The sequence below is a fragment of the Oncorhynchus masou genome, chromosome 28, assembly GCF_036934945.1.
Source record: "Oncorhynchus masou masou isolate Uvic2021 chromosome 28, UVic_Omas_1.1, whole genome shotgun sequence".
In the NCBI taxonomy this organism is placed as follows: Eukaryota; Metazoa; Chordata; class Actinopteri; order Salmoniformes; family Salmonidae; genus Oncorhynchus; species Oncorhynchus masou.
Window position 1 is genome coordinate 3,937,248 of NC_088239.1, and position 13,182 is coordinate 3,950,429.

At 48.6% G+C, this 13,182-nt stretch overlaps 1 protein-coding gene across 1 annotated transcript; it reads right to left on the minus strand.

Annotated features, from left to right (window-relative positions):
• Positions 1-9,751: 9,751 nt before the first annotated feature.
• Positions 9,752-12,683, minus strand: LOC135518492 (XK-related protein 9-like). Its single transcript, XM_064943662.1, has 4 exons — positions 12,164-12,683; positions 11,597-11,808; positions 10,575-10,657; positions 9,752-10,484 (listed from the first exon to the last, which is right to left on the minus strand). Exons 1-4 carry the CDS (start codon positions 12,478-12,480, stop codon positions 9,930-9,932), a joined length of 1,167 nt encoding a protein of 388 aa, XP_064799734.1. The 5' UTR covers positions 12,481-12,683; the 3' UTR covers positions 9,752-9,929.
• Between the last annotated feature and the right edge of the window lie 499 nt (positions 12,684-13,182).

Sequence of the window (13,182 nt, forward strand, 5' to 3'; positions counted from 1 at the left end):
GCAATATGACTCTGACCCAAGGAATCACAAGCAATATGACTCTGACCAAAGGAATCACAAGCAATATTATTGTAACAGGTGTTCCAGTACCCTGGGTATATAGCCAGGTTATTACCTCGTACCCCTGCTCATGGACTCTGCACTGGTACCCGGTGTATAGTTGTGGCCAAATGTTTTGAGAATGACACAAATATTAATTTTCACAAAGTCTGCAGCCTCAGTTTGTATAATGGCAATTTGCATATACTCCAGAATGTTATGAAGAGTGATCAGATGAATAGCAATTAATTTCAAAGTCCCTCTTTGCCATGAAAATGAACTGAATCCCACAAAAACATTTCCACTGCATTTCAGCCCTGCCACAAAAGGACCAGCTGACATCATGTCACTGATTCTCTCGTTAACACAGGTGTGAGTGCTGACGAGGACAAGGCTGGAGATCACTCTGTCATGCTGATTGAGTTCAAATAACAGAATGGAAGCTTCAAAAGGAGGGTGATGCTTGGAATCATTGTTCTTCCTCTGTCAACCATGGTTACCTGCAAGGAAACACGTGCCGTCATCATTGCTTTGCACAAAAAGGGCTTCACAGGCAAGGATATTGCTGCCAGTAAGATTGCACCTAAACAGTAAAGCATCCCGAGGCCATTAATGTGTGGGGTTGCTTCTCAGTCAAGGGAGTGGGCTCACTCACAATTTTGCCTAAAAACACAGCCATGAATAAAGAATGTTACCAACACATCCTCTGAGAGCAACTTCTCCCAACCACCCAGGAACAGTTTGGTGACGAACAATGCCTTTTTGAACATGATGGAGCACCTTGCCATAAGGTGCTCCACCTATTCCCCATATTCCCACTACTTTAGACCAGAACCCTATTCCCTATATAGTGCACTACTTTAGACCAGGGCCCTATTCCCTATATAGTGCACTACTATAGACCAGAACCCTATTCCCTATATAGTGCACTACTATAGACCAGAACCCTATTCCCTATATAGTGCACTACTTTAGACCAGGGCCCTATTCCCTATATAGTGCACTACATTAGACCAGAACCCTATTCCCTATATAGTGCACTACTTTAGACCAGAACCCTATTCCCTATATAGTGCACTACTTTAGACCAGGGCCCTATTCCCTATATAGTGCACTACTGTTGACCAGGGCCCTATTCCCTATATAGTACACTACTGTTGACCAGGGCCCTATTCCCTATATAGTACACTACTGTTGACCAGGGCCCTATTCCCTCTATAGTGCACTACTGTTGACCAGGGCCCTTATTCCCTATATAGTGCACTACTTTAGAACAGGGCCCTATTCCTAATATAGTGCACTACTGTTGACCAGGGCCCTATTCCCTATATAGCACACTACTGTTGACCAGGGCCCTATTCCCTATATAGTGCACTACTGTTGACCAGGGCCCTATTCCCTATATAGTACACTACTGTTGACCAGGGCCCTATTCCTATATAGTGCACTACTGTTGACCGGGCCCTATTCCCTATATAGTGCACTACTGTTGACCAGGGCCCTATTCCTATATAGTGCACTACTGTTGACCAGGGCCCTATTCCCTATATAGTACACTACTGTTGACCAGGGCCCTATTCCCTATATAGTGCACTACTGTTGACCAGGGCCCTATTCCCTATATAGTACACTACTGTTGACCAGGGCCCTATTCCCTATATAGTGCACTACTGTTGACCAGGGCCCTATTCCCTATATAGTACACTACTGTTGACCAGGGCCCTATTCCCTATATAGTGCACTACTGTTGACCAGGGCCCTATTCCCTCTATAGTGCACTACTTTAGACCAGGGCCCTATTCCTAATATAGTGCACTACTGTTGACCAGGGCCCTATTCCCTATATAGTACACTACTGTTGACCAGGGCCCTATTCCCTATATAGTGCACTACTGTTGACCAGGGCCCTATTCCCTATATAGTGCACTACTGTTGACCAGGGCCCTGTTCCCTACATAGTGCACTACTGTTGACCAGGGCCCTATTCCCTATATAGTGCACTACTGTTGACCAGGGCCCTATTCCCTATATAGTACACTACTGTTGACCAGGGCCCTATTCCCTATATAGTACACTACTGTTGACCAGGGCCCTGTTCCCTACATAGTGCACTACTGTTGACCAGGGCCCTATTCCCTATATAGTGCACTATTGTTGACCAGAGCCCTATTCCCTATATAGTACACTACTTTAGACCAGGGCCCTATTCCTAATATAGTCCACTACTGTTGACCAGAGCCCTATTCCCTATATAGTACACTACTGTTGACCAGGGCCCTATTCCCTATATAGTGCACTACTGTTGACCAGGGCCCTATTCTCTATATAGTGCACTACTGTTGACCGGGGCCCTATTCCCTATATAGTGCACTACTGTTGACCAGGGCCCTATTCCCTATATAGTACACTACTTTAGACCAGGGCCCTATTCCCTATATAGTGCACTACTGTTGACCAGGGCCCTATTCCCTATATAGTGCACTACTGTTGACCAGGGCCCTACTCCCTATATAGTACACTACTGTTGACCAGGGCCCTATTCCCTATATAGTGCACTACTGTTGACCAGGGCCCTATTCCTTCTGTAGTGCACTACTTTAGACCAGGGCCCTATTCCCTATATAGTGCACTACTGTAGACCAGGGCCCTATTCCCTATATAGTGCACTACTGTTGACCAGGGCCCTATTCCTTCTGTAGTACACTACTGTTGACCAGGGCCCTATTCCCTATATAGTGCCCTAGTGTTGACCAGGGCCCTATTCCCTCTATAGTGCACTACTTTAGACCAGGGCCCTATTCCTAATATAGTGCACTACTGTTGACCAGGGCCCTATTCGCTATATAGTACACTACTGTTGACCAGGGCCCTATTCCCTCTATAGTGCACTACTGTTGACCAGGGCCCTATTCCCTCTATAGTGCACTACTGTTGACCAGGGCCCTATTCCCTATATAGAACACTACTGTTGACCAGGGCCCTATTCCCTATATAGTGCACTACTGTTGACCAGGGCCCTATTCCCTATATAGTACACTACTGTTGACCAGGGCCCTATTCCCTATATAGTGCACCATATAGGGTGCAATTTGGGACACTGGCTGCTGATCCTCCTCCCTTACTGCCACGGTTTCCTCATCTGACAACCGTCAGATGAAAGTTAAACTGACGTTTCTTTTTAAATAAACAAGTCAGGAAGCCTCCTTCGTCTCGGCCCAGTGTTTATTTTAGGGTGCCAACTACCGTTTCATGGACACTGCAGTTCGTCATCAACATTTCTCCCACGTGTAATCAGGGGCTGAGCCAGACGAGCGTAACAACAGAGGCTCCACCCAAATGGCACCTTAGTCCCTATATAGTGCACACATTTTTGTTGGGCTTCCTATTCCCTACAGTGCTTACTTTTACGACCGAATCCAAGGGCTCAAAAGTAGTGCACTATATAGGGAATAGGGCACCATTTGGGACAGTGCCCGGAGAGGCCTACAGTAGTGGTCTACAGTAGTGTACTATATAGGGAATAGGGCCCTGGTCTAAAGTAGTGCACTATATAGGGAATAGGGCCCTGGTCAACAGTAGTGCACTATATAGGGAATAGGGCCCTGGTCTAAAGTAGTGCACTATATAGGGAATAGGGCCCTGGTCAACAGTTGTGCACTATATAGGGAATAGGGCCCTGGTCAACAGTAGTGCACTATATAGGGAATAGGGCCCTGGTCAACAGTAGTGTACTATATAGGGAATAGGGCACCATTTGGGACAGTCCCGGAGAGGCCCCCATCAGCCCCTTCAGCCCCTTCAGCCCCGTCAGCCCCATCAGCCCCTTCAGCCCCGTCAGCCCCATCAGCCCCATCAGCCCCTTCAGCCCCATCAGCCCCATCAACACCATCAGCCCCTTCAGCCCCATCAGCCTCTTCAGCCCCATCAGCCCCATCAACACCATCAGCCCCTTCAGCCCCATCAGCCCCATCAACCCCATCAGCCCCTTCAGCCCCTTCAGCCCCATCAGCCCCTTCAGCCCCATCAGCCCCATCAGCCCCATCAACACCATCAGCCCCTTCAGCCCCATCAGCCCCTTCAGCCCCATCAGCCCCATCAACACCATCAGCCCCTTCAGCCCCATCAGCCCCTTCAGCCCCTTCAGCCCCTTCAACACCATCAGCCCCATCAGCCCCATCAACACCATCAGCCCCATCAACACCATCAGCCCCATCAGCCCCATCAACACCATCAGCCCCATCAACACCATCAGCCCCATCAGCCCCATCAACACCATCAGCCCCTTCAGCCCCATCAGCCCCTTCAGCCCCTTCAGCCCCTTCAACACCATCAGCCCCATCAGCCCCATCAACACCATCAGCCCTTCAACACCATCAGCCCCATCAGCCCCATCAGCCCCTTCAGCCCCTTCAGCCCCATCAGCCCCTTCAGCCCCATCAGCCCCTTCAGCCCCATCAGCCCCTTCAGCCCCATCAGCCCCATCAGCCCCATCAGCCCCATCAGCCCCATCAACACCATCAGCCCCATCAGCCCCTTCAGCCCCATCAGCCCCATCAGCCCCATCAGCCCCTTCAGCCCCTTCAGCCCCTTCAGCCCCTTCAGCCCCATCAGCCCCATCAACACCATCAGCCCCATCAACACCATCAGCCCCATCAACACCATCAGCCCCTTCAGCCCCTTCAGCCCCATCAGCACCATCAGCCCCTTCAACACCATCAGCCCCTTCAACACCATCAGCCCCATCAACACCATCAGCCCCATCAGCCCCTTCAGCCCCTTCAGCCCCATCAGCCCCATCAGCCCCATCAACACCATCAGCCCCATCAACACCATCAGCCCCTTCAGCCCCATCAGCCCCGTCAGCCCCATCAGCCCCTTCAGCCCCATCAGCCCCATCAGCCCCTTCAGCCCCATCAGCCCCATCAGCCCCATCAGCCCCATCAGCCCCTTCAGCCCCTTCAGCCCCATCAGCCCCATCAACACCATCAGCCCCTTCAGCCCCATCAGCCCCATCAACACCATCAGCCCCGTCAGCCCCATCAGCCCCATCAGCCCCATCAGCCCCTTCAGCCCCTTCAGCCCCATCAGCCCCATCAGCCCCTTCAGCCCCATCAGCCCCATCAGCCCCTTCAGCCCCTTCAGCCCCATCAGCCCCATCAACACCATCAGCCCCATCAGCCCCTTCAGCCCCTTCAGCCCCATCAGCCCCATCAGCCCCTTCAGCCCCTTCAGCCCCATCAGCCCCATCAGCCCCTTCAGCCCCTTCAGCCCCATCAGCCCCATCAGCCCCATCAACACCATCAGCCCCTTCAGCCCCATCAGCCCCTTCAGCCCCATCAGCCCCATCAGCCCCATCAGCCCCGTCAGCCCCATCAACACCATCAGCCCCTTCAGCCCCATCCTAAAGGAAGCATTGTGCCCAGCTCTTTCATTTGAAGGTAGCCTGGTTTGTTACGTTTCATTAGCATTGAAATAACCCTAACTAGTGTTGGGTATTTCATCATCAACCTGGTTAATAACTATAATGATGAGGATTGTTTATAGTACATTTTATTGTTAAATACATTATATTCATATCGTAATACATTATATTTTTACGTTTTAAAGTGCATTTACAGACGGTAAATACTACACGAAACATTGGAGTACTTAATACAGATCCCATGACAGAATAACACTGTGGAAAATATGTCAGATGAAATACATCAGTCATTCAACGGGGCAAATAGCCTAGTGGTTAGAGTGGAGGGGCGGCAGGGTAGCCTAGTGGTTAGAGTGTAGAGGCGGCAGGGTAGCCTAGTGTTTAGAGTGGAGGGGCGGCAGGGTAGCCTAGTGGTTAGAGTGGAGGGGCGGCAGGGTAGCCTAGTGGTTAGAGTGTAGAGGCGGCAGGGTAGCCTAGTGTTTAGAGTGGAGGGGCGGCAGGGTAGCCTAGTGGTTAGAGTGGAGGGGCGGCAGGGTAGCCTAGTGGTTAGAGTGTAGAGGCGGCAGGGTAGCCTAGTGGTTAGAGTGTAGAGGCGGCAGGGTAGTCTAGTGGTTAGAGTGTAGAGGTGGCAGGGTAGCCTAGTGGTTAAAGTGGAGGGGCGGCAGGGTAGCCTAGTGGTTAGAGTGTAGAGGCGGCAGGGTAGCCTAGTGGTTAGAGTGGAGGGGTGGCAGGGTAGCCTAGTGGTTAGAGTGGAGGGGCGGCAGGGTAGCCTTGTGGTTAGAGTGGAGGGGCGGCAGGGTAGCCTAGTGGCTAGAGCGGTGGACTAGTAACCGGAAGGTTGCAAGTTCAAACCCCCGAGCCGACAAGGTACAAATCTGTCGTTCTGCCCCTGAACAGGCAGTTAAGCCACTGTTCCCAGGCCGTCATTGAAAATAAGAATTTGTTCTTAACTGACTTGCCTGGTTAAATAAAAAGTTAAAAATAAATAAAAGAGTCTGTAACACATCAGTGCCCGAGTCCATCTTCTTACTTCACCCTTAAAGGTTAAAGGTTAGGTGGCCGTCACCTGTAAAAAGAAGTCTTCCTTCTGTTCGTATTGACATCATGAATCAACACATAAGAGGCCGTGTGTCTCAATATGTCCCTCTCATTCATCTCAGCTGAGGACACCAGACCTGAGATATGTGGGCAGAATTGTAGTGGCCAAATATCACAGTCCATTTTAACCTGTTCCGGTCTTTCAGAGCAGCAACAAAAAAAAAGGAAAAGAGACTTTGATCTCCTGAGGGTGCGTGAGAACGATCATATGATGTGATGTCACAAGACAAAATTAACAAAACCTGTCTAGCCTGCAGCTTACTGTAAAGGGAGCAGCAGCTGTAAGACTGGAGGAACAGAAACTGATAAGATAAAAGAAGGCTGAGGTGACATAGAAACTAAAAGGATGACAGTCAGAGTCCACCAACTAGACTGTCCACCAAATAGACAGTCCACCAAATAGACAGTCCACCAACTAGACAGTCCACCAAATAGACAGTCCACCAACTAGACAGTCCACCAAATAGACAGTCCACCAAATAGACAGTCCACCAAATAGACAGTCCACCAACTAGACAGTCCACCAACTAGACTGTCCACCAACTAGACAGTCCACCAAATAGACAGTCCACCAACTAGACAGTCCACCAACTAGACTGTCCACCAACTAGACTGTCCACCAAATAGACAGTCCACCAAATAGACAGTCCACCAACTAGACAGTCCACCAAATAGACAGTCCACCAACTAGACTGTCCACCAAATAGACAGTCCACCAACTAGACAGTCCACCAAATAGACAGTCCACCAACTAGACTGTCCACCAAATAGACAGTCCACCAACTAGACAGTCCACCAACTAGACAGTCCACCAAATAGACAGTCCACCAACTAGACAGTCCACCAAATAGACAGTCCACCAAATAGACAGTCCACCAAATAGACAGTCCACCAAATAGACAGTCCACCAAATAGACAGTCCACCAAATAGACAGTCCACCAACTAGACTGTCTACCAACTAGACTGTCTACCAACTAGACAGTCCACCAAATAGACAGTCCACCAAATAGACTGTCCACCAACTAGACAGTCCACCAACTAGACTGTCCACCAACTAGACTGTCTACCAACTAGACTGTCCACCAACTAGACTGTCCACCAACTAGACAGTCCACCAAATAGACAGTCCACCAACTAGACAGTCCACCAAATAGACAGTCCACCAACTAGACAGTCCACCAAATAGACAGTCCACCAACTAGACTGTCCACCAAATAGACTGTCCACCAAATAGACTGTCCACCAACTAGACTGTCCACCAAATAGACAGTCCACCAACTAGACAGTCCACCAAATAGACAGTCCACCAACTAGACTGTCCACCAAATAGACTGTCCACCAAATAGACAGTCCACCAACTAGACTGTCCACCAAATAGACAGTCCACCAACTAGACAGTCCACCAAATAGACAGTCCACCAACTAGACTGTCCACCAAATAGACTGTCCACCAAATAGACAGTCCACCAACTAGACAGTCCACCAAATAGACAGTCCACCAACTAGACTGTCCACCAAATAGACTGTCCACCAAATAGACAGTCCACCAACTAGACAGTCCACCAAATAGACAGTCCACCAACTAGACTGTCCACCAAATAGACTGTCCACCAAATAGACAGTCTACCAACTAGACAGTCCACCAAATAGACAGTCCACCAACTAGACAGTCCACCAAATAGACAGTCCACCAACTAGACAGTCCACCAAATAGACAGTCCACCAACTAGACTGTCTACCAAATAGACAGTCCACCAAATAGACAGTCCACCAACTAGACAGTCCACCAACTAGACTGTCCACCAAATAGACAGTCCACCAAATAGACAGTCCACCAACTAGACTGTCTACCAAATAGACAGTCCACCAAATAGACAGTCCACCAACTAGACTGTCTACCAACTAGACTGTCTACCAACTAGACTGTCCACCAACCAGACAGTCCACCAAATAGACAGTCCACCAACTAGACTGTCCACCAAATAGACTGTCCACAACTAGACAGTCCACCAAATAGACAGTCCACCAGCTAGACTGTCCACCAAATAGACAGTCCACCAAATAGACTGTCCACCAAATAGACAGTCCACCAACGAGACTGTCCACCAAATAGACAGTCCACCAACTAGACTGTCCACCAAATAGACAGTCCACCAACGAGACTGTCCACCAAATAGACAGTCCACCAACTAGACTGTCCACCAAATAGACAGTCCACCAACTAGACTGTCCACCAAATAGACTGTCCACCAAATAGACTGTCCACCAACTAGACTGTCCACCAAATAGACAGTCCACAACTAGACAGTCCACCAAATAGACAGTCCACCAAATAGACTGTCCACCAAATAGACAGTCCACCAACTAGACTGTCCACCAACTAGACAGTCCACCAACTAGACTGTCCACCAACTAGACTGTCCACCAACTAGACTGTCCACCAAATAGACAGTCTACCAACCAGACTGTCTACCAACTAGACTGTCTACCAACCAGACTGTCTACCAACTAGACTGTCTACCAACTAGACTGTCTACCAACCAGACTGTCTACCAACTAGACTGTCTACCAACTAGACTGTCTACCAACCAGACTGTCTACCAACTAGACTGTCTACCAACCAGACAGTCCACCAACTAGACTGTCTACCAACTAGACTGTCTACCAACTAGACTGTCTACCAACCAGACAGTCCACCAACTAGACTGTCTACCAACTAGACTGTCTACCAACCAGACTGTCTACCAACTAGACTGTCTACCAACTAGACTGTCTACCAACCAGACTGTCTACCAACTAGACTGTCTACCAACTAGACTGTCTACCAACCAGACAGTCCACCAACTAGACTGTCTATCAACCAGACTGTCTACCAACTAGACTGTCTACCAACTAGACAGTCCACCAACTAGACTGTCCACCAACCAGACTGTCTACCAACTCGACTGTCTACCAACCAGACAGTCCACCAACTAGACTGTCTACCAACCGGACAGTCCACCAACCAGACTGTCTAGCAACTAGACTGTCTACCAACTAGACAGTCCACCAACTGGACTGTCTACCAACCGGACTGTCTACCAACCGGACAGTCCACCAACTAGACTGTCTACCAACTAGACAGTCCACCAACTAGACTGTCCACCAACTAGACTGTCCACCAACTAGACTGTCTACCAACTAGACAGTCCACCAACCAGACAGTCCACCAACCAGAGTTTGTCTTAGCAGTTACATTTCTCCAACCCACCCCCCTTCCTTAGCTGTTTAACAAAACAACGTGTCTGGGTGACACCTTTGTTGTTTTTCAAATGCCTGATTGTCCTTTTAACTCCTCCATTGAATATGTGGTAAATAGGAAGGTGGGCCTCAGAGTTGTAGGAAGTTCCTCATTCTCAGCATTGTATCTGGTTCTCTCTCCTGTCCCGTGTGTCCATCCACCTCATCTGCCTGTAGACTCCTCCCTCTGGGGTGATAGACAGTATAATACAGAAGCAGATAGGCCAGCCCTAGAACGGTCCCTCCAAATATCAGCAGAGTCACCGGCCAAAAGTACTCAGTAGCGTTAACCTCTGGCCTCACCAGAACCAGCAGCAAAGGACCAGAGAGGTTCACAAACGCAAAGAGAACGTAGTACACAGCCATCTGCCATCTGGTATCCTGTCCTTTCACGTTAAAGAAGGTGAATATGAGGACGACTCCCACGATTATCCGATAGAGCCTCTCTAGACCTTTAGACGTGCAGAAATCAGTACGGACCCAATGGGCCCAGAGGGTTCCGGCCAGCCAGACGACAGCCATTCCCAGGGTACTGTAGGGGCTGAGCACGAGGAAGAGGCTGAGGCTGAGGATGTGAGCGGTGATGGTCAACAGCTTGTATAGGAGGTAGACGAATGTAGGAAGGCCAGAAGGCATCTCTCGGACCTGGGGATGTTATATTCATTATTATATATATATATGATAAATTGATTATGTTATTATATATTATTATATTATATATTATTATTATATTACCTGGGGTAAGGATCGACGGAGACATCGACGGTAGTCCACTATAGCCCAGGCGATGTTGATGAATGAGCCCACCATGCAGATGCCTGGACAGGGGGAGACGAGACACACAGTAGAGAAGGATCTTACAATACTGGCATGTGTGAGAAACAGGCATGTGAGAGACAGGCATGTGAGAGACAGGCATGTGAGACACAGGCATGTGTGAGAGACAGGCATGTGAGAGACAGGCATGTGAGAGACAAGCATGTGAGAGACAAGCATGTGACATATTTGAGGTTGTGGTAGACATTCACTCACAAGGAGAGCAGCAGACCAGAGGGTCTAGTCTGGTTATCGTGTGGAGAGAAATGGAGAACAAAAGTTGTGGCAGTGGCTGCAGATTCTCACACCCCCTCCGCTCTTTCTCTCTCTCCCCCTCTCTCTATCCTCTCTCTCTGTCTCCCTCCTCTCTCTCCCTCCTCTTTCTCCCTCCCCTCTCCCTCCTCTCTCTCTCCTCTCTCTCTCTCTCTCTCTCTCTATCCTCTCTCTCCCTCTCCTCCCGCTCTCTCTCTCCTCTCTCTCTCTCTTTCTCCTCTCTCCCCCCTCTCTCTCCCTCACTCTCCCCTCTCTCTCTCTCCCTCTCTCTCTCCCTCCTCTTTCTCCCTCCCCTCTCCCTCCTCTCTCTCTCTCTCTCTATCCTCTCTCTCCCCCTCTCCTCCCGCTCTCTCTCTCTCCTCTCTCTCTCTCTCTCTCTATCCTCTCTCTCCCCTCTCCTCCCGCTCTCTCTCTCCTCTCTCTCTCTCTCTTTCCCTCTCTCCCCCTCTCTCTCTCTCATTCTCCCCTCTCTCTCTCTCCCCCTCTCCTCCCTCTCTCCTCTTTCTCCCTCTCTCTCTCTTTTCCTCTCTCCCCCTCTCTCTCTCTCTCTCCCCTCCCTCTCTCTCCACCCTCTCTCTCTCTCCTCTCTCTCCCCCCTCTCTCTCTCTCTTTCCTCTCTCCCCCCTCTCTCTCTCTCTCTCTCTCTCACATACACACACACAACTCACATTGTATTGTGGACTTGTGTCCATGGGCCAGCAGTATATACATCTGGAAGAGGAGCTGAGGGACACTCTCCAGGAACGTCTCAAACAGTTTGAGCATGCTCAGATCGGTCGCCCGACCAAACAGGACCAAGTGGGTCTCTCTGGAGAATTCAGCAGTCCCAGGTGACTTGAACCACACCACCATGTATCCTGTCTTCAACAGGTGGTAGTACCTGAGAGAGAGAGAGAGAGAGAGAGAGAGAGAGAGAGAGAGAGTACATTTACATTTAAGTCATTTAGCAGACGCTCTTATCCAGAGCGACTTATAACAAATAAGAATTTGTTCTTAACTGACTTGCCTCGTTAAATAATAATAATAATAATAAACTGCCACTATATGTCTTGTTAGAGTTTACATAAAATCCTTGAAAGTTTCCCAAATTCTGGTAGTTTAATGGTAAACTTTGTAAGTTTCCAGTAATATACCGTTCGTTTGTACCCCTAATCTTGTGAACATCTCCAGCTAACGTCACTATAAAGTTGATAACAGATATAGTGATCACATTTCAACCTCACATCATCACATACCTGGTGAAGACACCCATCTGCAAAACATGGAGTCCAATCAGTCTTCCTCTGTTCATCCCAGATATTAGCTTGTCTCCACCAGGATTAACCAGTGGGTTCCTCATGTCATCTCTGTACCAGGTGTAGCTGAAGACCTGTGTGGCTGCTGAGCCAACCACCACAAACAGTAAAGTCAGTCCAGCCCAGACCAGGTCTCCAACCAGGAAGTACTTCACCGCTAGTCCAACGTCTGTCACAATGTCCACCAGGTAAAAGCCCAGTCCGATGACGGTACAGATCCATCGAGTTCTAGTGAACTCCGAGTCTGTTTGAAGCATGTTTTGCTGCTCAGGTTTTCACTTAACGGCAAATCCTAATTCCCACTTAAATCAAATGTTCACTTCGCCTCCCAGTGACTTCAATGCACGAGGAAGTGGAAATTCTTTAGTTAGATGCTGTGGCTGGGCAATACTGGCTGAGTTTGTTTTTGGGAGTTGGTGGTTCTGGACAGGTTTGCCTCAATTGACAATGTTCCGACTGATCCGAGATTTCCGAGACTATTCTGTCCCCAATAATGTTTGAAATGACAAGATCTTCATGCCCTGTAAATGTATACGAAGTACAGAATATTATTAGGACAAAGTATAGAATATTATTAGGACAAAGTATAGAATATTATTAGGACAAAGTACAGAAAATTATTAGGACAAAGTATAGAATATTATTAGGACAAAGTATAGAATATTATTAGAACAAAGTACAGAAAATTATTAGGACAAAGTATAGAATATTATTAGGACAAAGTATTAGTATAATCTGGTCACATGCATATTTGTGAAACAGTTAAATAAACATTTAAACGTTCAAATCCATACATGGCCGTGACTGTATATTTATTCAGATGATGTGGCCTGCTTCCCTGATTGAACTTTGCCCTTTGCCTGCACTTTTCTCATCATGAAGAGAGAGGAAAGGGAACAGATAAGTAGAGACAGGTAACATAATAGACTAATAGAGATGGGTAATGTAGTAGACTAATA

What these genes read in the sequence shown, in the direction of transcription:
- LOC135518492 (XM_064943662.1), bottom strand. Translation starts at nt 12,480, where the DNA reads ATGCTTCAAACAGACTCGGAGTTCACTAGAACTCGATGGATCTGTACC. An exon ending in CAGATGGGTGTCTTCACCAG is followed by an intron (nt 11,809 to 12,163) that starts GTATGTGATGAT and finishes TCTCTCTCTCAG; the next exon opens with GTACTACCACCTGTTGAAGA. An exon ending in TCCGTCGATCCTTACCCCAG is followed by an intron (nt 10,485 to 10,574) that starts GTAATATAATAA and finishes TAACATCCCCAG; the next exon opens with GTCCGAGAGATGCCTTCTGG.